Here is a 27,131-nt window from a genome sequence, read left to right on the forward strand (position 1 = left end):
GTTCAATACTTCTTCAAGATCTTGGATAATTAGTGGTGTGGAAAGTAAAGAAGTCACAGGTTGGGACATTTAGACAAGAGTGAATCACACACATGAGGAATGTGTTCATTCTTTTATTGTCCATTGTTTTAACCTGACTGAATACAAGATCAACAAGAGCACTGTACTCCTGGCAATTATTACATATGTTAGAACATGGATTTTGCACTGTAGACAACATTTAACACCAGTCTATGGGGTACTGCATTGCTTTTTATAAAGTTCAAAATAAAGATTTATTTTCAAACAAGTGACTTTGGTTTATTTCATACATTACACTTTTTCTTGCAGAAAAAAATAAAATTGTACAACTGCATAAATATAAAATTCTTCCACCATGAAAATGGTTAAAACATTCATAAAGACACAGCACCAGCATGTGATGCCTCCAGAAAGGAAAAAAGGAAAGTAAAAGAAAATGTATAAAGCAAATTAATTAGCCCTGTCACTAGCCAAAGTGATGGGCAGATCCAGATCTCAGACACAGCTTTAGAACATACTGGAGGACGAGGGAAGAGATGTCAAGACAGCATTCAATACAAGCACAACACAACCCATCACCTTTTTGTGTTTTTCTGTAGTGTCACTTAAAATTTAAAGGGCAGTTCCCCCATGACAACCCCCCACCCAGCCCACAGGAAAAAAAATAATAAAGACCTAACACCACAGGAAAAGACTATGGAGTATGTTAAAAATGCTCATTGATGGGCCATTATCTTTGAAAGAGCCAAAAAAAAAAAAAAACAAAAAAAAAAAAGAAAAAAGTACCATGCCAGTTTTATTCCCGTTGAATATTTACACCTTGGACAGCAAACCTTGCTCACATAAAGTAGAAAACAGATACGATAAAACATGGCTTGAAAAATGACCAGAGTATGCACCTGTAGTACTGTACACTAAATAAAATACACAAGGCAGCAATACTTAGGGGCCAGAAACACTGCTTACTACAAGTCAGTTATGGAATCATAATTTACAGTAAAAATGGGCACGTCCCAAGGCTCAATTTTTCTTTTTCTTTTGTCATTTACAGTAGAATAAATATTTTGTTGCTATTGCTACACTTTAATTTACATTCTAACCTATTAAATGCAGAAAGCTAGTGTAAAGCATATAGATTAAGTGTAGGTCCCATACGTATGACAGTTTGTTCAAGACTAGTAGGTTTTTGTTTTTGTATCTTTTTTTAACTTATTAAATGGCTAGTGGGAAAGATTTGTGCTTGTGATCAGCTCTTAACTTCAATTTTTACATCAAAACGTCCCTGAAAACGGTCTTTCTCACTGTACCCAATGTTCTCACCGTACGCCTTACACTCTATGCGAATTTCAGTGTCCATGGTAAGATTGGTGAACTGTACGGCCAGCAGGGGCTGCAGGTATTTGGGCTGCAGGAGTTTGCCATAGTAGGGATAATACTGCAGAGGAAAACCAGGGCTGTTGCCCAGTCCAAAATATTCCACATTTCCAATTTTTTCTTTATCTTCATCTCTCTGAAATCCAGAATGAAATGCAATTTTAATGGCTCACATCATGCATCACTATGTGTACTCAAAAACAAGAACTCAATCTACACAGTAGTTTGCAAACAACTGAGAGAGGAAAGAACATCTACTCAGTCTATTCCACTGCAGCCTTGAGAAATGGTCATAAGAGGAGAGACTATTCTCAATGTGCAAATGGATGGGGAAGCTGAGTCAAAGGCCAAATAAGCATTTCTTGAAGCCAACACAGCCTCCTAGAAACAAGGCCAACATTGAAAGTCAGAAACACCTTGCTGTTGGCCCAGCAGATGATATTTCCAGTGATATTATCTACAAAGTTTACTACTTGCCTCTCATTTTCTTGTTGAGAAATCAATCTCCATTACCTTTCTTAGTGCTAGCACTGTCTGGGGACTCCCTTTCTTTGTTCTGCCTTTCTCTCTAAACTGTCCATTAGTTTTTGGATCTAAAGGAAATATACACTAATTGTTACCTTAGTCTTTCAATTTTTTTGGGTTTTTTTTGAGACGAAGTCTCGCTCTGTCCCCAGACTGGAGTGCAATGACGTGATCTCTGCTCACTGCAACCTCCGCTTCCCAGGTTCAAGCAATTCTCCTGCCTCAGGCTCCCGGGTAGCTGGGACTACAGGTGCACGCCGCCACGCCCAGCTAATTTTTATATGTTTAGTAGAGACAGGGTTTCACAATGTTGGCCAGGCTGGTCTTAAACTCCTGACCTCATTATCTGCCCATCTCGGCCTCCCAAAGAGCTGGGATTACAGGTGTGAGCCACTGCACCCAGTGATATTTCAATATTTTAAAAAGAGAAGCCCAAATCACAAATTTTTATGTGACATTAATTTTTTTTAATGTTGGCCCCAAATTTTTAATACATGCTGTGGGCCAGAAAGAAGTACTTTTGTGGGCTAATTCACCTCTCAGTTCTGTAAGCAAATATCCCAATGTATTAAATTCAGATATTTGAGTTTCTTGTGCCAATGGAGAAACTGACGTCAGTCTTATTCTGATTACATCTTTCTGTTCTTTTAAAAAGTTTTACCGAGTATAGCTACAATTCATCTCACTGAAGCTTATACCTGAAAGCAATATTTCTTATTTCTTCTATTAAAATTTTACCTGTCACTTAAACAGTCTCCTTCATTCTCCCCTCTTCCCCTGCCTGCCCTTCCACTACCCCAGTAACCCTAAATTTGTCTTTACCTTGCCAGTGCACTGAACGGGAAGGACATTTGCGTTATACTTCATTCCTGGGTAAGTCTCCAAGGACTCATTCTTGGGAGGCTAAAAATAAAACCCATTATGATCAGTAGATAGCAAATGATTTCTTAAGTTTCTGAAAAATAAAACTACTCTGTAGTCCAAACAAGTACACACTGGTCACAGTAAGTCCACCAAAATAAAAGACATCAGGACAGCAGAATGAATGAGTCCCCTAACCAATTTAAGGTCATGTTTGTAATTTTGTTGAAATGAAAATAAGTGCCCAAGTTTTATAATGACTACAATGAAGCTGTGATGCAACCCAGTACTAAATGGAACTTTTAATAGTAGCCCATTATAAGCTTTGCTTAAAGACACTGAAAACTAAAAGTCAACCCAAAATATAATGCTCATTATTTGCTAAGATTACATTACATGAGAAAGATGATTGACACTTCTGTTTTTATAAAGTGTGGGCTTTCCTCCTGAGTCATGAATAAATAATGTCATTCTTTTCCCTCAAGCATGCCTTCAAGTAGGCTTTCCTTTTTTGTTATTTTAATCTCCAGTCGGGGAGACTGCCATTTATGGAGTGTTTCTTTGCAATTTTCTTAGGAAAGTCCAATATGTAAAAAAGGCAGAGGTGTCACTGCCCTAAGAGGAAGCGTTGTCTTGAAGGGGTGAATTCCCTGAAGGGACCCAGAGGATAGTCTGAAAATTACTGCTGTCATGAAATATCCAGAGCCTCCTCTTGTACACCCATGGCTCGAATCTATCTCAGAAGTGATGAACATACATTGCTGGAAGACAGTCACTTGCTTACTCAGATCAGCACAGCAAATGGGTCTTGATGTGAGATGTAACACATACATAGTCTAATCAAAGTCAGATAAAATATTAGCTCCACATGAGGAAGGAACTACTATTTTGGTACTACTCTGTTTTGGATGCACGAAAATGATTGTCTAGATTTGACTCTTTTGGACGTTTCTGCCAGCAATGCATTTCTTATTTTTAATGTAGAGAAAATGCTTACTGATAAAAGTTGCCAGAATCTATCCTCAAAAGGTGAGGATAGTGAGATGGTGGGATACTCTGATCTCTGACAAAAATAATTTCAAAATAGTTGGATATTTGGGTGGAGGTGATGAATTAGGCAGTGGCAATGGATAACCAAGTAGAGACCAAAGAAAAAAGAAAAAAAGGACTGAAAAGAAAGAGTAGTTCAATTTATCACTGAACCGAGCAACTCTAAAGACGTGGGAATAAATCAATCACAATAGACTAGACTGCCTCTGTGGGGTCCAAATGTCACTCAATGTCTACGATGAGGAATGTCAAAAGCAAGGTACTCAGAAAGCACGGGATGAGTACTCCCTTGGCCATGCCACAACAATTACTTTTGCTGCTAAATAGCTCACTGATCTCGGTGAAGTATTCTCTAGCAATCTGAATATCAAATACATTTTGGCACAATGGTTCTCACCATTTTTCTTCCATTACATCCTGTCTACGTGGAAAGAAGCTTAAAATCCTGTTGAGAGGTACACTGAAAGGACCAGTTTTATAAAAACAGACAACACCGATACATTTTCCAATCTTATGGAGAATATAATCTCACCAAATGGTGAGCAATGGAAATTTGCCATTTTTCAGTGATCCAGAGTAATGTTTATCCATTGTAAGTTGCAGTAATACAAAAAGCCAACAGCATGGCTAGCAAAGTTCAGCCTAGATGTTAAACTTCTACTTTCGCAATAAAATTCAGAAAAAAAAAATATTTTTTCAGATTATCAATTTTTTTGCAATGTTCTTGTGGCTTCAAGAGGACCAAAAGCAGATTGTACATGCAGGTGGTTTTTAAAAAAATTTTTTTTAAATACATTCTTTATGGAGTAAAAAAATAAAAACACATTTTCTTTTTTCCTCTAACCACTAGACCACCAGGGAAAAAAATATCTTTTTCTATTTTTACTTTTAAAGAGTTTATGTTATAGAAACTGTTATCTGGATACTGAGCTGGAGTATTAAGAACAGGGCCAAAGACTCACTTCAGAATTCAGCTTTGTGTCTCAGAATTCCTAACTTTAGAAAATGAGACTAATGCCCTAACTACAAGAATTGCAGGGTGGATACAGAAGGTTTTGGTGTTACTCTACTGGCTGCGTTTCGAAATCAGCACTGAGTATACTTTAAAACTATCTTACATTGTCTTCTCAGATCAATCAAATACTTACTGTGAATGACTCATCTAAATTCTATCATTTAAAATATTACTTGCCTTAGGTTTGAAGCCTAGAACTCGGTTGAGCTTTATAATAATGCATGGTTTGCCCTCTTTGTAGCCATAAGTTTCGTCATTTAATCCAGAGCAATTTCCCAGCCACTCAAGCTTGAATCTGCAGACCTTTCGCTCTCCTCGTTCATGATTAAATTCTCCTCGTTCTTTGGGTTCACTGGGCACGTCTAAAAATAAAAACACAACTTTTATATTGTACCAGCAATTCCCTTAGCAGTTCTGAGAAAGAAAAAGGAACTTTCTTCCTTGTCATAGTTACCTATTCTGAGAGTATGCTATTCTGCATTTAATGCGTGATCTGAATGAAGCAAGATCTCCAGGAAAACCATCTCTCATCTCTTCACTCACATTAAAAGATATTTTACCAAAAGGAATAGCTGGCATATGGCCCCACACCAAAGCTTCATAGTACTTGATCAGCACATGATATTTAGTCTCTGGCAATATTTCCCTTCTTTTAAATAATGGATTACTCAGCTATTTAGAAGACTGAAAGGAGACGGATCACACTGCATGAGTAGCATCCTTCACACTGTCAACACTGGCTTAGTTCAGTAACAGGGATATTATAATGAGAATACAAAAGGACTGTCAATAATTTTCAGAACTAGGTATTTTTTGGTCAGAATTTTTAAGAAGGAATAGAAAAGAACTGGTATTTTCCTTTTCAACCACCACTTCAGGTTTTTTTTGAGACAGGGTCTCACCCCATGGCCTAGGTTGGAGTGCGGCAAGCATGATCATGGCCCACTGAATCCTCAACCTCCTGGGCTCTGAAGATCCTCCCACTTCAGCATCCTGAGTGGCTGGGCGTGCGCCACCCTGTGGCTAGTTTTTTAAATTTTGCAGAGACTGGGGTCTTGCTATATTGCCCAGGCTTTTTTGATTTGAGTTTTTGCCTTTTAAAGCTATGCATTAAGCATTTGCTGGACTGATAAATTTTATTCTGGTGTTTTTAATTCAATCCTCATATAAAAGCCAAAAAAAGACCAAGGGAATATAGAATTCAAAGTTAATGCATAGCATGCTGGAGGAAAATAATGCAAATACCGTAATTTATGTATAGTTTCTAAGTTCACAAATTAACTATTTTCCTTTCAAATGATGAAGAGTCTGAATTTAGACTATCTCCTATGAACTGATTCACCCTGACTATCCCTCAGGCCTTTTAATTACTGCAAAGTAAGATGAAAACCTCATTTAAATTCTAATGAGGAAAATTCACACTGAAAATGTTCTTTTGAATTACTAAATATTTCCAAAACAACTTAAAATGGCAATTCGCCCCATACTCTGACTAAGCCACAGCCTGTCTTATAAAGAACTGGAGTTGGAGGTCAGGCGCGGTGGCTCACACCTGTAAACCCAGCACTTTGAGAGGCCAAGGTGGGAGGATCACAAGGTCAGGAGATCGAGACCATCCTTGCTAACAAGGTGAAACCCCGTCTCTACTAAAAATACAAAAAATTAACTGTGGTGGTGGGTGCCTGTAGTCCCAGCTACTCAGGAGGCTGAGGCAGGAGAATGGTGTGAAGCCAAGAGGCGGAGCTTCCAGTGAGCCAAGATCGCGCCACTGCACTCGCCTGGGCGACAGAGCAAGACTCTGTCTCACAAAAAAAAAAAAAGAACTGGAGTTGGCAAATGCTTGAATTGAATCAGAAGGGCTGATACTACCTAGTAAAACTCAGAGAGATTTTTATGTTTGTTTGTTTTTTTAAACTTAACTTTTTTGAGACAGGGTCTCGCACTGGTGCCCAGGCTGGAGTGTTGTGGTGTGATCATGGCTTACTGCAGCCTCAACCTCCCAGGCTCAAGTGATCCTCCCACTTCAGCCTCCCAAGTAGCTGGGACCACAGGCACACACCACCACACCCAGCTAACTTGTCTTATTTTTTGTAGAGATGGGGTCTCACTGTGTTGCCCAGGTTGGTCTCAAACTCCTAGGCTCAAGCAATCCTCCCTCCTCAGCCTCCCACAGTGCAGGGATTACAGACATGAGCCACTGCACCCAACGAGAGTTCTTTTTTTTCTCTGTGGAAAGAACGAGAACATGGACTGGAAAATTCACAGTCCAGGTAGTAAGAGGGAGAACATGTATTCATGTCAATGACTTAATGAAACTAACAGCCTCTCTTTACCCTTCGTAAGTCATTTCCTTATCCAAAAAGGTCAGCTGCCTAACACATATTTCATTATCTATCCCAACCACGATCAATAAAAGTATACCCTGACCATACATCCCCCTTCATGAATGCCAGTGCAGTGACAGCTAATCACACCAAAATGTCTTTCTGATGGGAGAAAGCCCTATGCACTCTTCTATAGGGAGAACTTTTGGGGGGCAGATAAGGAAATAAGTAGTTGGACTTTTCAATGGATGTAAGAGAAAGAAAACTGGAATTGCTGTCTTGGGTCTGAATAGTAAAAATAGTGCCTAGGAGTGTTTTAAAGACACCTTTCCAAAGCAGAAAATAGTCATACTTGAGGCTATACTGTTTTTCACTGTGTCTGTTTTTTTAAAAAGTGTCTAAGTATGGCCAGAGTTCAATCTTTCATTATTTCAGGATTATCTCTTGATCATTAAACAAAAAACAGAAGTGGGAAATAAGAATTAAAGAGAAAGAAAACTAGCCACAAACATCTACAATGAGTCTACTTACCACCACAGTCTTCAAAAATCATGTCATCCCTCTGGGCTGAATCTTTGTACTTTTCCAGGAACCTAACTATGTTCAGCACATATGCCTCATAGCTCTTGGGATCATTAGGACGAAAAGAAATTTCAGTCTTCTGGATCTGAGGAATCTGTGTTAATCCTAGACCAGGCAGAGAGAAAATCATTAGTAGGAAGGCAGCAACGAAGATAATTCAAAAGTAGACTTTCCACATACAAAACATACTTTGCTAACTCCACCTGCCTAAAAAGAAAGGGTCTTGCCTCCCTTGTGAAATCACTCCTCTGGCATTTAGATTAGGTAACCCCAAGTACCAATGACAACGATGCTTGAATAGCACAGATCAGTTAATTTCCCTAGCAACACTTCATGGTAGGCATCACCTCCATTTTATGAATGAAAACACTGCTTGCACTGAAAGGGTAAGTACTTGGCCCAAGGTTGCACCGAAAGTGGTAGAACCAGAATTCCAACCCAGGTGTGCTGTACTCCAAAGCCCATTATGTTTCTAGTACCCCAACATGCACAGTTGTTTAAAATACCCTGGAAGGTAGCATTGTGTGCAGGTGGCTTTACCCTCCCTACTTGCATGTAAGCATTGGGCACAGAGGACTTCTTTTATAATCCTTATTGTCAGTAAATGTATAATCATTCCAAATTCTCTAGACTCAAGCCTACCTAACAGAGATATTTCTTTGGATCTTTTAATCTAAATGGGAAGAATTTGGGACATACGTACAGTAACCACAAATGCTTTCCAATCCAAAAGTCTGAGCATGTCAGTGCTAGTCAGATAAAATTCGAAGTCCAGGTGCCTTGGGTTTGCACTCTCTAAAAGTCTGTTACATTCTTTAATATCCAAAAGCCTCTGCCTTCATGAGACTTCTTAGATGGGTATGTGAACCACACTACACAGCACTACTCGGGAGCAATGGTTAGAAAAGTCCATCACAACTGCATTTTATTGTAGGACTGCCAAATAAAAGATGCCTGGTTACATTTGAATTTTAGATAAGCAAAGAACGTTTTTTGTAAATATAAGTATGTCCCAAATGCTACGTGGGACACTCTTTTTTTTTTATTTTTTTTTTTTTTGAGACGGAGTCTCGCTCTGTCGCCCAGGCTGGAGTGCAGTGGCCGGATCTCAGCTCACTGCAAGCTCCGCCTCCCGGGTTCACGCCATTCTCCGGCCTCAGCCTCCCGAGTAGCTGGGACTACAGGCGCCCGCCACCTCGCCCGGCTAGTTTTTTGTATTTCTTAATAGAGACGGGGTTTCACCGTGTTAGCCAGGATGGTCTCGATCTCCTGACCTCGTGATCCGCCCGTCTCGGCCTCCCAAAGTGCTGGGATTACAGGCTTGAGCCACCGCGCCCGGCCGACACTCTTATATTAAAATACTATTGTTTATCTGAGGTCAGACATGGTGGCTCACGCCTACAATCCCAGCACTTTGGGAGGCCAAGATGGGTGGATCACCTGAGGTCCAGAGTTTGAGACCAGCCTGGCCAACATCGTGAAACCCCGTCTCTATTAAAAATACAAAAATTAGCCAGGTGTGGTGACACACACCTGTAATTCCAGCTACTCAGGAGACTGAGGCAGGGGAATCGCTTGAACCCAGGAAGTGGAGGCTGCAGTGAGCCAAGATCGTGCCACTGCGCTCCAGCCTGGGTGACAGAGCGAGACTCTATCTCAAAAAAACAAAAACATACACACACACACACATATATATCTATAGAGATACATATAGATATATATGGAGAGAGATATAGACACATAGTTTATCTGAAATTCAAACTTGAGTGGTCACCCTCTATTTTTATTTATTAAATCTGGCAACCTGATTCTAATCCTCACTCCCAGATCTCCCCTCTCTGTGTGGGGCCCCTAAGGGGGCACATCATCACAGTCCTTGATAAGTGACTGCCCTGGCTTCCCACCCCCACTCCCCAGCAGGTCAGGAAAGCGCCTATGTCACTATCATTTAGGGGCTTGTCAAACATGCAGTCTCACAGACTCCCCTCCAGGCCTACAAAATCCTGATCTCTAAGAAAGAGATCTGAGAATCTGTTTAATAAGTACGAAAAGATCTTTAATCACCCTTGGCTTAGAACTGCTTCTCTAGGGAATTAGAATCTGAGAGTGGCAACAGTGACTCAGATATGAAGACGACGACGTTAACTAATGTGGAAGTGATAACTAGAGTGCAGCACCATTTGTAGGGCTTGAGAAGCAGGCATCCGTAAGGCTAGACTAAATGCTGTTATTGTTTCTAGTGACTGAAGATGCTCTAAAAGTGGTTACATAATGAGATGGGCTCAGGGGGTTGTAGAGATATGCTTTTTCACACATGTAGTTCCCTAGAGGAATGGAAGGGATAGAGAGGAAGACAAGTATCCCTGGAGCAAGGCACAGGGGTGCCCAGGGCGAAGGACTTTAGGACATTAACAGTCATCTTCAGGCCAGGTGCAGTGGCTCATGCCTGTAATCACAGCGCTTTGGGAGGCCAAGATGGAAGGATCGCTTGAGCCCAGGAGTTCAAGACCAGTCCAGGCAAGCTAGCAAGACCCTATTGCAATTAACAAAAAAAAAAAAAAAAAAATCATCCTGAAAAGGATGATGTGGAACCTGAAGATTTTTGGGGGACAAAAATTTCAACAGTGATAGAAATGAATCAAAGGGGCAGTAGAATTTGCTCATAAAAATCTTCAGTTTAAAATAAACACATTATAATTTAAAATTTTGTAAAAACGCCTACAAGCTATAGATAATTTTTAGTATTTCAAAGCAATTTAAATATACCCTGAACAATCTTTTTCTATGTTAAAATTGGCATTGTGATCATTTACGGTAGAAAACAGCAGTACTGTAAAGAGAAGAGATACCTGCAAAAATAAAGGTGGGCAGAAGCTTCCACAGATTGACAGTGCTTGAGACGGCAATGGTAAACAGAGTTCCCCAGTGAAATGGGGAAGTCGGGTAGGGAGGGTCATTCCTGGTTTGAGTTGTAAATAAGACACTTAAGGTGACTTGCCTGGACCTGGAGGAAGTACACCAGCAGACCCAAAGCCAGAGGCTCAACAAAATTCAGAATGGGAGAATCCGGAGGCAGGAGGGAATGGTGCCTTGAGGGACCGTCATGCTGAGGGGCCACCGGAAGAGCCAGCACATAGGTAGCCAGAGAGAAAGGCAAATGCCTGTGCATCGCTCAAGCAGGAGGTCTGCGGGAACCTCCTCCAGGTCCTCTGTGTGATGTTTGGGGGTCAGGGACAGAAATGGACTTATGTGCACCAGGTTAAATAGTGTTTCCAGGCTTGCGAAAGACAAGGCAGGAGGGTGGTGGATGGCTAGATGAGTGAAGGAGAGCAAATGTCAGAAACCAAGGAGGGATCTCACCTGACCTTCAGGAAAGGTATGGGGAAGAACCACAGCCAGGGGACCGAAGGGACATTGGTGTGATAAACAACAATTATGCAAGCTGTGGTCCATCAGCGAGGGGTGGATGCAGCAAAAGCCAAAATATAAACAAGCCTGATACTGAGATTTGGAGAGTCTCACCCAACAAGCTGAAGGGAGGAGTGACCCTAGAAGGTCATGTTGAGAGTAAACACGGTAAAACCTGGATTGCAAAGCGAGTGTCACAAACATCCTTGCTCTCCCTGGCCTGGCTTCAGTGGGCCTCCCCAGTGGTTTGCCTCTCACTTTCCGGCTGCCTGCATTCTCTCTTCCAGTGGCTGCTCAAGGTTCCATTACTTTGATATGAGTACGAGGAATGGTGGTGCCACTTCTCAGATTCTCCCACACAAAAAAAGGAGAGTAAGAACAGGAGGAGGTATTATGCTGAGCGCTTTTCATTCTTTCATGATGTCAAGTCCATGGTCTCCACTATTAAAAGTGATCAGGGGACATGTGTCAGACTCAAAACATCAGCAACCCTCACTCAGTCCTCTGGGCTCTTTACTAACAAAATGATAGATAGCTAGTGCACACCCCAAGAGCCTCGGGGCTACAACCAAAACTAAGTTCATGTTTACTCATAGACCTGTGACAAATCTTGCTTGTAAGTGCCTCTGTTGTTAGTCATCTAGGATATAGCTGGGAATGGTGGCTAATGCCTGTAATCCCAGAAATTTGGGAGGATGAATTGGGTGGATCACTTGAGGCCAGGAGTTCGAGACCAGCCTGGCCAACATGGTGAAACCCCATCTCTACTAAAAACACAAAATTAGCCAGGCACAGTAGCACATGCCTGTAATCCCAGCTACTTCGGAGGCTGAGGCATGAGAATCGCTTGAGCCCAGGAGGCAGAGGTTGCAGTGAGCTGAGATAGCACCACTGCACCCCAGCCTGGGCAACACACTGAGACTCTGTCTCAAAAAATAAAAAATAAAAATAAAAACAAGAAGAAAAGAAAAAGAAAAAAAAAATCTAAGATCGCATTTGTGGAAATAATAGGTATTACTGTTACATGAAGTGGTAACACTGGCCCAGGAGAGAGTTATATACACAATTGGCCTCATGTCTCTCTAGACGGGGCAAATAAGAAATAATGAAAACCAAGTAATGGAATCACATCCCTTTCAACCTGAAAGCCCAAATTTTTCAGTAAGCATAGCTCATGATCTAAGCCTAGTCAAGTTTATAATTACTTTGTGAGGGAAACATGGATGCAGGCTGCTTGAAGAATCTTGACTTTGGTCTTACAGAAGCATCAGAAACTAGTGAAACCAAGTACGCAAGGGGTGAAACAGACAGCTAAGCATTGGGTCTTAGAACCCTGTGACTTGCCCAGGTGGATTAGACCTTAGGCCAAAGCCTCTGCCCTGTCCTTTCCATTTTAAGTAACAGAGAACCTTGGTAGAGGGAGCCGAGGAATGACAGATAAACTCCAGAAAGCTCAGTCATGTCTTACTCTCTTTTGTGAGCTAATGTTTCCCTCTGGAGTCTGAGGGGTCTTAGATGATGGTAACTAACAAGCCTTAATGACCATCCTTTTAAGACACGGAGCTTTTGATCCAAAAGTCACTTCCAGTAAAGATGGTCTCGGTTTAAGTCAAGCAATCAGCTCACACATACTTACTACATACATAAACAAACGTCCAGGAGGCCACACCACAGTCAAGTGGCCACTGTCTCCTTAGTAGCTCTTCTGCTCTCTTTCCTCACATTTCTGCAAGGTCTCTCTCTCACTCCATCACCCACTATCTCTGCCTCCTCTCTTCTCTTTATCCAAAGCCTGATGGCCTGAGAACTTCTCCTGGAAATCACCACAGATCAGCCCCCGGGTCTGTTCTGTTCTGGAGAGTCTTAATTAGGACAGTTTTTGATGACGTCTTCTCCAAACATTAGAAAAATGCCTCTTCTCAAGTTATTTCTCTAAAGCAACTAGATACACACAAGAGAAAGACGGAAGACCTTTGAAAGGATGTCCAAATCCTTTAAATCATTTACTTTAGAATTATCAGACTGTTAAGAAGAGATATAAAGCAATGGGATTGGATTTGGTAACTTCTTTATTACAGACTGTTCCCAACTTACAATGTCTGCCTTAGGATTTTTCGACTTCACAGTGGGTTTAACAGGGTTGGTAAATGCATTTTTGACTCACGGTATTTTCGACTTACAATAGGTTATTGGAACACAGCCCCATCCTAAATGGAAGAACATCTGTATTTTGAGGCGACACCCAAATTCTCCAACCATGACATTCTCCAAGGGTTGCACAAATCCCACCTTGCTGACTGGAGTTCTCATGAGTCATATTTTCACACTAGACTACTTCTCCCAACGTGCCCCTTTCTACTGTCCACTTCTTAAAGTTGTTAGTTATGACTCTGGACAAGGATGAGCTCTGTTTGCAGTGGTAACTCCCAGAGGGCCAAAGACAGCAGAACACCCAATCGTTGGCACGCAATTTCAAGTTATATTCCAGGAAACAAATCTAACCGTTTCCCTCTCCAGTCTTCTAAACTTGAATTTACATTAACCACTCCGAGCTCTAGAGACAGCTTCGTTCTGATAGGATCATTTGCCTTAAGCTATATATCATTACTTAATAAAGCCACTTGAGGCAGAAATCATAATCTGGGTATGTAAATTTTTAATATTTGGTTTTCAAGTATTTCAACTTTACATAAGATTTAGATTTTAAAAAAACTTTTGGTTTCCCACTTGCTTTTTCAAAGACACATTTACGTGTCCTTGGTCCCCATCTCTTGAGAAATAAGGAAGATCCTCTATGTTTAGTTTTAGTAAGTGTTGATAGCACAAGGGGGAAAAGGCTTGAGGGAAAGGACTTTGTTTCTAATTAGGTTTATAAAGTAGCAAGTTCATCATTCCTCAATCTACATGCGAGTTTAGAGTTTAAAGTATTTAAACTAGAAAGTAGCCATTTCAACCTTGTAAGTTATTCAAATGCATAGCTGCTTGCACCTGTCATTTAATACATCTGATGAATCACTAGATCAAATCTCTAAATAGAAATCATTTCCCATGGAAACCTCCAGAAGGTACCCATATGGCTGAGAAGGGCACAGGAAGCAAAGAAATGCTTTTAAATGTAGCCACGCACACAAAACACACGTATCATGTGTCTCCTATACATTCCGAGTTGAAAAGTAATTTCCAATTTAAAAAAAGATACAGAGTGGTATGAATTCATACATACTCATACATGTATATGTACACATATGTATGCATATGCACATACATGAGATAGAAATTTCTCTGTAGGACCTAAGATATTTCTGGATTTTGTTTTTTATTTTTGTTTTACATCTGTGGGTTAGTATCAACTTCCCTAGCAAAGCAAGGGGAGAGGCACGGGATAAAAGGCACCTTTGCGCTTTCTGGAAACCAGAACGCCTTTGACTCACCTTCTGCCTCCGGCTCTGCCTTAGACTCAGGCTCTGAGATTAGCAAGAAATAAATCTCCCTGCCTGCAGGCAGGGTCACACTCACACCCTCCTGACACTCAGAATCTGCTCCCTTTACAAAGTCTTAGAAAACTGAATCCCTGGATTGTTTCTACAGCCAAACTGGATGTTTACTGACACTCGGGGTAAAGAAATCATTCCTCCTGTCTAAGCTAAATGCCATAAACTCTGCTTGAGGCTCTTCTCTGATCGGTCCTCTTTTTCCTGTGGCTGTATATTCACTTTCAAGAAAGCAGAGTTATTTAGTTCAGATGATCTATCTTTAAACATGCATATCCCATAGGGGGCAAATCCTTGGTATTTTGTATAGCTCATAATTGTGCTTATTCTCAATACAATAAAGGAAAGGTGCCACCTTTATAAAAGAATAAACAAACAGATAAATCCTAGTATTTTACATTAATTATGCTCAAGGCCAAACTGAAGCACAAGTACATATAGTATATTTGACTTATCTAGATATAAAACATAACATTTGTTAAGTAATATCCTGAAATAAGACACTGCATTCCACAGGACATTTGGTAAGATCTACTCATGCATGTATGTGGGAAAAAGCTACCGGAGGATATATCCCTGTTTCCTTCATCTCCCCAGCTTCTCACTAGTCTTGGCTGCATCCGACAGACCAGCTGGTCATCAGATTACTAGCATGAGAGCACTGATGAACAGTTAAGAGCAACCAGTCCAATAACCCCATCAGATTTTATGATAGAAGTGGACCTGTCAGGCTACTGCTCTTTCCACACCACTTTCTATGACCCTTGGGCGAACGCAGCAAAAAATCCTTAAATGAAGCTTCACAAATCCAGCTTTCCCCGCACCCCCCCCCCGCCCACCAGCGCTTCCACAGATTTGTTACCTGGTCCTATTTATCAGGTCTCTGTTCTGCTTACTCATCGTACAATGGGCATACAAAGTAAAATCTGTTTTTCCGTAGCTCCAAGAACATTTTAAAGTAAATCATTAGGTTTCCTGTCTACTGAAGAGATGACTGGCTAGTTGTACTCCTGTCTTTAGAAATAAATCACTACCTGGGTAGTTGAGTTGTTGAAGCCAAACAGTTCCCCCCACAAACCCTTTACCAAGTCATAAGGCTGGGCAGTAGCTTTTGGAAATCTAATTGCCACCAATGCTAATTCATCCAGAGCCTCAAATTCTGGGACCAGGTAGACAGGATCCATTTGAGGGTGGGAAGAGAGGAGGAGAGGGAAAGTGAGAGACAGCTGGGTGTACAGAGATACATCGTGTCAGCTGAGAGATTACAAAGCAGTGTACTCTAACCGGAAACACCTTACTGGCACTTTGCACTAACAATCCCTCCAAAGTATAAACAAGCCAAATGTTTCTCATTTCCCCTTTGAAATGTGAGTGAGAGACAGCAATACAAGTATGAGGTAGTGTGGGGGGGGGGGAAATTAGGTATTCTGAGACTGACATAATGACTTCTCAGGAATTTTACTTCATCAAGCTGAGATTGAATGATAATGGCTTGAACCCTAATGGGTTTTTTGTTTCTTTCTTTATTTTTTTGAGATGGAGTATTGCTCTAGTTGCCCAGGCTGGAGTACAGTGGCACAATCTTGGCTCACTGCAACCTCCACCTTCCGGGTTCAAGTCATTCTCCTGCCTCAGCCTCCCAAGTAGCTGGGATTAGAGGCGCCTGCCATCACGCTCAGCTAAGTTTTGTATTTTAGTAGAGACGCGTTTCATCATGTTGACCAGGCTGGTCTCAAAATCCCGACTGCAGGTGATCCGCCCGCCTCGGCCTCCCAAATTGCTGGGAATACAGGCAGGAGCCCCTACGCCAGGCCCCTAATAAGTTTTCAGATTAGATATTTCCTCTTCACAATCAAGATGAAACTGAAACTGCTGGTGGTGCCAGTGTGGTCAGCTGGTCTGCATCCACCCCACTTCTCCTGCCCAATTCTGGTTACCAACAACTCAAGAATATAAGCCTTTGAAAATGTGTCTGCTAGCACTGAGCCATCTATACTTCCGAGCTAAACAAACAGCAACCCAGAACCTGAAAAGAGAGAATGGCAGCATACATTCATACCTGCCTACCAGGAAGCAAGCCAGCCGGGAATCTCCCGGACCCACCGATTGACACACAGTGACCTTCATTTCATTCCACTGTTGCTAAGTGAGCCTGGGGTGGGGGAAGGGCAGCAGCGGATGTGAAGAAGAGACTTTTCCATTATACCACTGCGCAGGCAGCAAGGCAAGCAGGGTCAAATCAGGGACAGGGCTTGGTGAGCCTGAGTGTATGTGTACATCCATGAGCATGCATGTGTGTGTGCACGCATGCATGTCCGTGGGCATACATGTGGGTGTGCATGCCTGTGCCTGCTCGGCCCTCTCCAGCACAGCTAATTGCTGCGTCTCTCCCCAGATCCAACTGCATCAACAGATGAGAAGCAATGCTGCAGAGCGGCACTGCAGGACTGCCTAAGAGGGTCTCCCCTGGAGAAAAGCTTGGCAGGCGCTAACCCAACAAGTGTGGGTTTGTTAAAGGGAGAGACTGCACAACAAACACAATGCCATTTAAATTCACTTTAAAATTTTTAAAAACATGTTTCCCAAATGTCTCTTAAACATTTTCACGGAAAGCTAAGGTTTTATTGACTCCATGAAAATCTAAGTGTGCAAAGCATCCCTGTCATATCTGGAAGTTCAGTGTCCAAAAAGAAGAAACTGCTGCTTCTAGTAGAAAGACAGGGCTATAAAAACCCTGGACCAGGCGCGGTGGCTCACGCCTATAATCCCAGCACTTTGGGAAGCCGAGGCGGGTGGATCACCAGATGTCAGGAGTTCCAGACCAACCTGGCCAATATGGTGAAACCCCGTCTCTACTAAAAATACAAAAATTAGCCAGGCATGGTGGCACACACCTGTAGTCCCAGCTACTCGGGAGGCTGAGGCAGGAGAATCACTTGAACCCAGGTGGCGCAGGTTGCAGTGAGCCAAGATCATGCCACTGCACTCCAGACTGGGTGACAGAACAAGACTCCCTCTTGAAAAAAAAGAAAAAAACAGAAGTTGCTCTCAACAGCTACCCTACATTTATTATCATTGGTTTTGCCACCATAAAGTACTATTTGCTTTATATATGTCTATCATCTAATTTAGTTCTCACAGAAGGAGAGAACTGCTTTTTTTTTTTTTTTTTTTTTTTGAGATGGAGTCTTCGCTCTGTCAACCAGGCTGGACTGCTATGGTGATCTCGGCTCACTGCAAGCTCCGCCTCCCAGGTTCATGCCATTCTCCTGCCTCAGCCTTCCGAGTAGCTGGGACTACAGGCGCCTGCCACCACACCCAGCTAATTTTTTGTATTTTTTAGTAGAGATGGGGTTTCACCATTGTTAGCCAGAATGGTGTCGATCTCCTGACCTCAAGATCCACCCGCCTCGTAAGTGCTGGGATTACAGGCGTGAGTCACCGTGCCTGCCCCCCACCGCCACACTTAATAGGAGACTTAAAAAAATTTTTTGTGTGTGTGCGGACATGGGGTCTTGCTATGTTGCTCAGGCTAGTCTGGAACCCCTGCCTTCAAAGGATTCTCCTGCCTCAGTCTCCCAAAGTGCTGGGATTACAGGCATGAGCTACCACATCAGCTGCAACAAGACTTTGTAAGGAAAATCATGTGCATTAAATGGCCACCATTGTTCAGGGCCAAGAAGCTGTACACGTTCACCATTTTTTCTTATATCTCACTTCCATTCTTTAGTTTAGTCTGAGATTTCATGTTTGGCCTCTCAGTTTATCCAATATTATCACCATACAGGCCCAAATACACTTACTGCACAATTGCCACTGCTTGATATGGCCACATTCACACGTCATTGAGAAGAGATCCAATTACAAGGAATTCCAGTGTACAAAGGGCAGTCAATACCCAGTCAGGCTGGATTTGCATTCATGCCTCAAATTCAGCAGATAATATTATTAGTAAGTCCTTGTATCTTTAAATCATGTGCCAACTTTCACACTCACTAGATGTATCTAACTCAAATTGACAATTTTCCCTCTTTAACATGAAAATGGAGGCTTTAAAGATACTAATGTGAAGTCAAAAAATTGTCAGGGTATTCTCAAACACATCTGTTTAGTCTGCATATGTAAGGAGTTATTTCCTATGCAAAATACAAACTTCTAACATGTACTCTGAAAAATGCCAAGGAGGGTCCAGTTAGGATCCCTCAGGCAACATAGGGCCATAAGGGGTGGTCCAAGGGCTGCACTTTGCAGCAGCTGGCACTCTGCTGGCCTGGCCTGATTCAGGTTACTATCATTTCCATATGGATGCCATGTCCCTTGGTAAAGGCCCTGAAAAATCCCACAGGGTAAGGCAGGTGAAGAGGAGGGGCCTGGCCTAGACTCTCCTGAAAGGTGATGGGGGAAGGGATGAGGAAAAGAAGAGACAGAAATTACCAGGCCAAAGAACAAGGAAGATGGAGGACTGAGGACTTTTCCTGTGACTCAGACCACAGGACAGGAATGCATTTTTCCAAGATGAGCCACCAGCATTCCTCTGGAGAAGTGAGGGTTTGTCAGGTCAGTCCAACTGCTGCGAGCACACTAAATATAGGTACTGAGAACATGTCTTTTAGGAAGGGGATGGAAGGAAGGGGAGCAAGGCGCGGTGAGAGGGTGTTGGAAAGGACCGAGCACTTCTGCCCGTTGATTTACAGGCAAGGTCATTTCCAAGTCCTTACTTACAAGGTCGGGCACTTTGGCTATTTCTTTTCCAAAGTGAAATTTTCCTTTCTGCAAAGGGCACAAAGAGAATTTTTAGTTTTATTAAAGGCTGACTCCTCAAAGTTCACATACTCAGTGACCATTTTTTTTTTAATCTAGGAAATTGAAGAAAATATTTAACTTTGTAGTCATATTTGGCTTTGAGTATAAGAATTATAAAATAGCAGCAGGCCAGGCGTGGTGGCTCATGCTCACAGCTCCCAGCACTTTGGGAGGCCAAAGTGGGTGGATCACCTGAGGTCAGGAGTTCAAGACCAGCCTGGCCAACACGATGAAACCTTGTCTCTACTAAAAATACAAAAATTAGCCAGGCATGGTGGTACATGCCTGTAATCCCAGCTATTTGAGACAGGAGAATCACTTGAACCTGAGAGGCAGAGACTGCAGTGAGCCGAGACTGTGCCACTGCACTCCAGCCTGGGTGACAGAGCAAAACTGCCTCAAAAAAAAAAAAAAAATTATAAAATCGCATCATGATGGAAGAATAACTTTTAAATGGCAAAACAAAGAACAAAAACAAAATACCTGCACCAATTAAAATTACAACTAATGGTACCACAAAAGTTCTAGTAGAAGAGGACATGAAAAGACACAATGCTTCCCTATCACCGAACCCAATGTAAAACATGTTTCAGCTTCTCTGCGTACTCCAGAATTCTTGCTTCAACCTTTCCACAGACCCACCTCTTGTGGAAAACAGCTGCTGGAAACTGGATTATTAAGCAGATTTAAGTCATGTTACTTACTTATGTGATTTTTTTTTTTCCCACTTCCCCAATCCCTCAGATCTAAATTTATCTGGAAATATTTTGAGTTCTTCTTACAGTGGAGAACTATTTGACTTAGGGCTACACAACAATGCTTGCCACCTCCGTATTTTGAAGATCTTCCTCTGTGAATCCTTCCCACATTCAAGTCGGTGGGCATGAAAAGTCTGTGGCAGGCAGTGGCCCTTGATCTAGGGTGCTCAGGGCCATGTAGATCATCTGAAGATTGTCACCTAAATACAGCTGTTACTAAACCTTTGCCAAGGGAAAGCAGAGAAGGGACAAGTCATTGCCACCCCTCAGCAGCAGCCCCAAGGTCATTCATAAGTGAGAACCCAGAAGTTACGCAACACTTTCTCTCTAGGTTCTCCAGACAATGATTTTTACAACAGCCAGATGGCAAATTCACGTTTGTGGCTATTCCACTGCCTTGTTCTACCAGCATCAGGCGTGATGGCAGTGGGCCTTTCACGGCGTTTCGTGACTGGTGTGGACACGCATAGCTCTACACTGATGGCACTCAAGTCACAGCAGGGACTCGTGCGGCAGTTTCTATTTTCTTATAATCTTCTTGTTCACCCAAGTTTTTAAGAGCTAAAGGAGACAGTTAATTAAACTACAAAGTGGGACCAGAAAGCCGGCAAACGAGACGCTTATTAAATCAATGGGTATAAATATTGAGAAGTGAGAGTGACTTTATTCAAGGTCAAACTGCAAACTAACAGCAGGTGGGACAACAGACCCCTAAAGTCACGGCTCCTCTCCCTGTGAGGAGCTGCCCATTCCACAGCTTCTTATCATCTCTAAAAATAAGTCGACCTTTTAAAACAGGAGCCCAAGTGACTTTTTTTAAAGGAATTATCTGAGTCATAGCCCCCCTCAAGAAGTAAAAAAATGTCTGTTAGACTCGAAAAGGTCTGGAAAGGATCCCACTAACCAAACCCTAGAATATGACAAATGAGAAGACCAGGGCCGCCATCAGAACTCAATCTGTTCACAGTCACATAGCTGGTGGGTAGCAGGCTGGGCCAAGAACCAGGACTCTTCACCCTCACTCTAGAAGTGGGCAAATAAGATGTCTGCAACCCGTGGGAGCTCTGCCTGCAATGCGGGTAGGACATCTGGCTGCAGCCGAGAGAAGTTTCTCTTTTTCCTTTTCATGGTTCATTTAAAACTACATTATAGAGTAATTTTCCAAATCATTTTTTCTCAATAGAAAACGTGACACCCATGCTCTCTGAAGGAAATGAAGCTATTCATGTTGATTTTACCTGGTGGGGCCACTCGGTCCTGATATGTGGGCTTAAGTTCACTGATGGTGAGCAGCATCACTTGGATGGTTCCGATGAAAATGCCAGCCAGGCAGCCATAAAATATTACGTAGAATAGAAGGATCTTAACTGCAAGAAGAACAGAAACAAAAAGCTGTGATGCAGTCATATGCTCAGAATGAAAGTTTAATCTTCCCACGGATGAATAAACTTCCTTCTTGGTTCCCCCCCCCGCCGCCCGCTTGGTTTCTTCCCTGTCCAACGTCAAGAGAGTGCACCTCACTCCCACTGACACAGGGTAAAAATCGAGAGGCTGAGCAGCCCTCCACTTACAGCGTGTATGGGAGGTGGTTAAGGGTAGGAGGAATGTTCAGCTAGAACTAGGATCCTTAGATTTTTTAATTCCCTAAATTTTGAAAAAAATTTATCCATATTTTTTATTCTCAAGATTATAAAAAAAATCATGAAGATCACCAATAAAATCTAGAGCTATGTGTGGATGCTTATGCAATGAATTTAAAATATGACAATATACTCCCCTAGAGACCTATGTTTTCTTTGCTTGTATATCCCTTGACATTTAAATACTACAATCCAAGCTCTGCTGCTTCTCCAAATGCTCAGATGCCTGAGGGTTATTTTGCTGTGGCAGAGCAATGAATGCTGAGAAACCCAATGATGATATCCTCGTTTTTTTACTATCGCTCTCCCCTTTGGTTTGTATTTTCAACAAAGCACACACTGTCTTTCCCCTCGGAGGACAAGACAAGGGGGAAAAAAGAAAATTCTATAGCGAAAATGACCAGCACATTTTAATCCCATCTTCTGGAACTGGAACCAGAACAATGACTGACTTGCTGGGCTGCATTTTCTTTTTCCCATAGTTAACAAGATAACAGGATGGAGGCTGAAATAGCTGCAAAACCAAAAAAAAAAAAAAAAAAAAAGACTCAACACATAGATGGGAATGAGGGTGGCTATCAGTTACTGGTTTACAAGGATTATCTCCCTGATTAGCCGCATAGTAACAGGCTGTACTAGGCATTGCCTGGCAGCCCTGTGCCAGCCAAACAACTCAATGTGAATACAAAACAGGGAACAAGTGAACTGTAAGGTTATCGAGTCAGAAGCATGACTGCACAAAGGAGCCTTAGGTTACTGCTAAAAAGGTCCAGATCTCATGCATTAAATGCCAGGGTACCTGGGGGAAAAGCCACTGAAAAAGAGTATTAGTATATATGTGGTAGGAGAGGGCCAGGGAGGGAGTGGGTACACAACAGCAGGAATTAGCCTTGTTGCCCTGTCCATACATTTAAAAGCCCAACTTTCCAATTAGGCACTAAAAAGTTAAGGGAAATCAGGCTACAGAGCTGTTAAAACAAGCAAAACACACAAAACCACACCAAAATGCTTAATCATTGTCCTTTTTTCCTCTATCAAAAGCAAAGAACAAGGAAAAAGGCAAAGACAGAAGCAAAGATAAGGAAGAAAGAAAAAGTTGTGTAATCCAGAACTACAGCGCCCAACTCAATCACTCCCTCCCCGCAGGACAAGGGTTAAGTGCTGCATTCTGTATCCAAGCAGCAGTAGGCAAATGGCAAACTCTGTGACGTCAAGAGATCTGGAAAATTTTTCCAGTGAATGCCCCTAAGAGGTGCAAGAGTTGGTGTAACAGTCAGCAAGACAGCTGTCGTAGCCTTGATTCTAGTTTCCTCTTGTTGCCCCCCACCCCCACCTCATCTTGGTGCTCTTAGCTTACCTACATGTGCCCCTTTGAACAACTGAAACATCTCTATACTCATTGCCTGGACTCCAGATACCTAATTCTAACAACATAAGAGGGTACACAATTGAGGCTACAGTTTAAAATACAAATAAGAGCAAATGAAAAAACAAGTTATTTTGCACGTACACTGATTAAGCTCAGAGACAGACAGCCTTTCCATTCTGCCCACACGATATCCTAAGAAAAGCGAGGAATTTTCCCTTTTTGCTCTGAGATGTTACTTGATAAAATCTCCCTAGTTACTGCCATGAGGTCACTGGGAGAGTGGAGCACTCAGGACTAGAAGGGCCTATGCAGTGGCTCACCCAGACACAGGCCACCAGGGGCTCCCCCCCACCAGCCAAAAAAAGGCTAGATAAGTCACACCAACTAGCTGGGGTGGCACTGTGAGGGGATTGGGGAGGCTTCAGAGGCATCTCCCTTTCAAGCAATTTTTCTTCCTTTAAAAAAAAGTAATACAGAGGGTTTTCTTTGGAAAAACAAACAGTGTGTACCCTTCAAAAGGTCACAGGCAGGCATCCAGGCCTAGCTGTAAATATAAAAACCTACCAATGTCTGTATTAACCTAATAAAAAGGTGGAAGGCACAAAGTGATTTGCATGCTGTGATTTCTCCAGCAGGTGACAGGCGAGTCTCCTGCGTCCATCTTGGTGAAAATCTACCTAGAAGCAAAACCGAGCCAAGGGCATCCTGCCCTCGCCCCAAGGGCATCCATGTTGGGCCCAGCGCTGAAAAGGGGGCATTTTCTCCGTAGGAGACTGTAATTGCTGCCACCTTCTCTACCTAAGAGAGGCTCTGACAGTTCTTACACTGCCAGAAAGGGGCAGACATATTAGCACAAAACAAAAAGGGGATTTTTAGCACAGCACCTGTACCGTGGAACATGGAAGGGAAGAGGGGGCAAGTACAGCAGTCCTGGGGTCTCCGTTCATAAATCAGCCTACCGATAGCTGGCTGGATAGGTTACCAAGACACAAAAATTGACACACACGGTCTCTCTTTCTCTCTCTCATGGAGGTGCTGCCCATTAAATGTCGGCTTAAAGACTGAGTCAGTCCATACAGCCTTGCCCTCTAAAGCAAATATTATTCTAAGCAGCATGAAATTGGAATGAGGAACGATACATATTTTACTAAGGGGAAAAAGACAAGAAGGCAAATTTCACAATGTGCCTAGAGTCAGTGCAGCCTCTGCTCCTGTGGCGCAGCAGGGTCAGACCACCAGAGAAGGAAGCCCCAGCTAACCTTGGCAGAAGGGTGCCTATACCGCAGTGCACCTCCCAGGCCTCCCTCAAGTTACAAGGAGTTGCCAGGGAGCTGTTCATTCTACACACACCTCACAGTTCTTCAGGTTTTCCTTTCCACATGAAAACACAGGAAACTACCTTTATGCCTGAGACACCATGAATAATCTCAATGAAGCACAGTCTCCCCGAAATAAAATATAAAACAAAAGCTAAAAGCCATTAAAGGACTCCATTTTCCATGGCTTAGGGATACCTATGCTTCCCCGTTAACACCTTGGAAAGAGGCTTCACCTTGACTAACCTTGAAGTGTGATGCATTATTAACCCTTTACTTTTCAATCAAGAGAGACTCACAAGCTGCATTTTTTTTCTTTACAAAAATTCATATATTCCAGCGTCTTCCATTTCAAAATGTCAGCTAAGCACTATTTCCCTGACTCATTCTCCTGCCGATTCCCACAGATCCTCCCAACCAGGAACACCGATCGGCCTCTGTTCAGAACTCCCTGAATGACTGCAGTGGTGGTGCCAGTGGTGTTGGTGGTGCTAGTGGTGTTGGTGGTGATGGTCATGATGATGATGATGTTGGAGGAGGAGGGGGCAGTGATGCAGCAAGGGGAGTTCCCTCCCTCCTTCCCTCACGCAGTCACGACTCTTATAGATTCGCCTACAACTCTGCCCTTCAAAATGACCTTAAAAAAAAAAAAAAAGTCACCCTTCCGGAGAGGGAATCTAATTTTCGATGGAAAAAAAAGTCTATCCAACCAAGCAACAGGCTGCACAAAATATTTTAAGATGAGCTGCTCTGTGTTTATATTCCCTTCACCATAATCAACCCAACCTACTGACTGATCCACAACTGTCTGTGAAAACAACCAGATTTTGCCAGGATTCGGGCCGAGGCTAAGAATCGGAGTCCTGAAATGGAGCTTACTGAACCATTTCTGGGTGGTGATGACTCCAGGGGAGGTCGTGAAGGGAAACCCTTAGCCATCGCTGTGAAATACCGCAGTGTGTGGATGGATTCCTCTCCACCCTTCTCTTTCCTCTCTCTTTTGAGGTACGTATTTAGACTAGAAAAAAGATGCTGTAACACACAACCTCGCCCGCATTAGATCCCATTACCTCACGAGGTTCTCTCACGACCCCAGATCTCATTTTTTTTTAAGGACTCAGGACACGGGAGAGACAGATGTAGTCTCGCAGAGCCTGACCATTCCCAGGAGGAAAGGACTCAACGGATGCACGGTAGGAAAGACTGCAAATTACCAAACCAAGATCGCTACGATACGCATAACCTTCTGCCTGTCGTGTTCCAATCCCGACCCTGCGCCCCATTCTGAGGACTCCGCATTCCGCACAGGACTGCAAGCCCACGCCGGCTCGACCCAGCAGCGCCCACCATCCTCGCCCCCGCCGCCCCGGACAGCGGGGCGGGTGCGGAACTGGCCGCGGAGCTTGCGCAGGGGATGCGCAGCCCGGGAAAGACCAGACGCGGCGGCCGGGAGCTGCGGACCCCTTACTTACACCAACTGCCACCGGTCCTGCCCAAAAACTCCTTCTTCTCTGAGTTCCAGATGAATTTCTTCCAACTGCCCTCCTCCTTGGCTTTCCCGCGGGCCATGGCGATGGCGGGTCAGCAGCTGCCGCCGTCCGGAGGGTGGGTGGCTGCTGCGCGCGCCCTGGCGTCCTCTGCGCCGCTCGGCTTCTCCGGCCTGGCTCTCCGCAGGCAGGACGCGCCGCTACCGATGCGGCTCTCGGAGTGCGAGACGCGCGGCGGAGGAGCCGAGGCAGGAGCAGGAGGAGGGGGAGGCGGCGGCGGCGGGGCGGGGGCGGAGGGAGGGACGGCGCAGGCTGCGCGGCTCCGAGCCCCGCACCTATTGGTGGGCGCGCAGCCGCTCGCGGGCTTTCTTTGGTCCGCCGAGCGCTCCTCTAGCCCTTGGGGGCTCGGGGGCTCCGCGAACCCGCAGCTGCCGCTCCCGCTGCCACTGGGGACGTGTGCGGGGCCCCCGCCTCCCGTGACCTCTGCAGAGACAGGCCGGGGTAGGAGACTCAGAGTGAAGGACGGACAAGCGGACTGCGGGCAGGAACCACCACGCCCGCCACGAGCCGACGAATTGGCTGACGGCGCCGGCCCTACCTTTACTATATACCGCGCCTCGGTGGCCGCGCGCCCCGCCCACTAGCGGCCCGGGTGGCCAATCCCGGCGCGGGGGGCGGGGACTCGGCCCAAGGGGGCGGGCTCGGGGCCGGCACAAAGGAGCCGCCGGGGCTTGAGGCGCCGACTGGAGCGCGGGGCGCGGGGCGCAGGGGAGGTGGGGGCGACTGTGAGGGACGCGCAGGCAGCGCCTCGCAGCCTCCTCCCAGCTCCCGGCTGGGCACGAACCTCCTCTTCTGTATTGGGGTGTTCCGCACCTGGGTCGCCCGGAGCCCCGAGGACCCCGGCCCGGCAGTCATGGCCCAGCCCCCACGCCTGCCCGCCCGCGCTTTCGGCCTCCCTGGCCTGTGGGTCCACCCCTCCTGGGCCCTGGCGGGCTGGGGGAAGGTCACTCCGGGACGCCGGACCGGCTAGGACTCTGCCCAGCTCCGCCCCGCCTCCAGCTCCTGCACCTGCCGCCCCCTCGCACTCCCCGCCACTGCGGTTGCAGT

General features: G+C 44.1%; 2 protein-coding genes across 6 annotated transcripts in view; one reads left to right on the forward strand and one right to left on the reverse strand.

The window, feature by feature from the left end:
- Positions 1-289, forward strand: part of NME7 (NME/NM23 family member 7) — a 207,770-nt gene extending 207,481 nt beyond the window's left edge. For all 3 annotated transcript variants that reach the window (XR_003116277.1, XM_025363376.1, XM_025363382.1), the window contains one exon: positions 1-289. Coding sequence is in view for 2 of the 3 variants with exons in the window: in XM_025363376.1 (XP_025219161.1) it covers positions 1-33 (33 nt within the window). In the remaining variant the exon portion in view is untranslated.
- Positions 104-26,601, reverse strand: ATP1B1 (ATPase Na+/K+ transporting subunit beta 1). 3 transcript variants are annotated; one of them, XM_025363395.1, is made up of 7 exons: positions 26,506-26,601; positions 26,010-26,203; positions 21,451-21,579; positions 7,702-7,857; positions 5,024-5,208; positions 2,743-2,823; positions 104-1,531 (listed from the first exon to the last, which is right to left on the reverse strand). In XM_025363395.1, the coding sequence occupies exons 2-7, from the start codon at positions 26,104-26,106 to the stop codon at positions 1,268-1,270; spliced, it is 912 nt and encodes a 303-aa protein (XP_025219180.1). In that variant the 5' UTR covers positions 26,107-26,203; positions 26,506-26,601; the 3' UTR covers positions 104-1,267. The 3 variants fall into 3 exon arrangements, with proteins under 3 accessions (XP_025219180.1, XP_025219202.1, XP_025219190.1); XM_025363417.1 differs by lacking the exons at positions 26,010-26,203; positions 26,506-26,601 and adding an exon at positions 24,837-24,998; XM_025363405.1 differs by lacking the exons at positions 26,010-26,203; positions 26,506-26,601 and adding an exon at positions 22,260-22,359.
- Between the last annotated feature and the right edge of the window lie 530 nt (positions 26,602-27,131).

The sequence above is a fragment of the Theropithecus gelada genome, chromosome 1 (assembly GCF_003255815.1).
Source record: "Theropithecus gelada isolate Dixy chromosome 1, Tgel_1.0, whole genome shotgun sequence".
NCBI lineage: Eukaryota > Metazoa > Chordata > Mammalia > Primates > Cercopithecidae > Theropithecus > Theropithecus gelada.

Bases quoted from the DNA above. Each gene is read 5' to 3' on its own strand.
- ATP1B1 (XM_025363395.1), bottom strand. From the start codon at position 26,106: ATGGCCCGCGGGAAAGCCAAGGAGGAGGGCAGTTGGAAGAAATTCATC. The intron at 5,209-7,701 runs GTAAGTAGACTC...TTTTATTTTTAG, and splicing joins GATTTTTGAAGACTGTGGTG to ACGTGCCCAGTGAACCCAAA. The intron at 2,824-5,023 runs GCAAGTAATATT...TTTTATTTTTAG, and splicing joins TTCTAGGCTTCAAACCTAAG to CCTCCCAAGAATGAGTCCTT.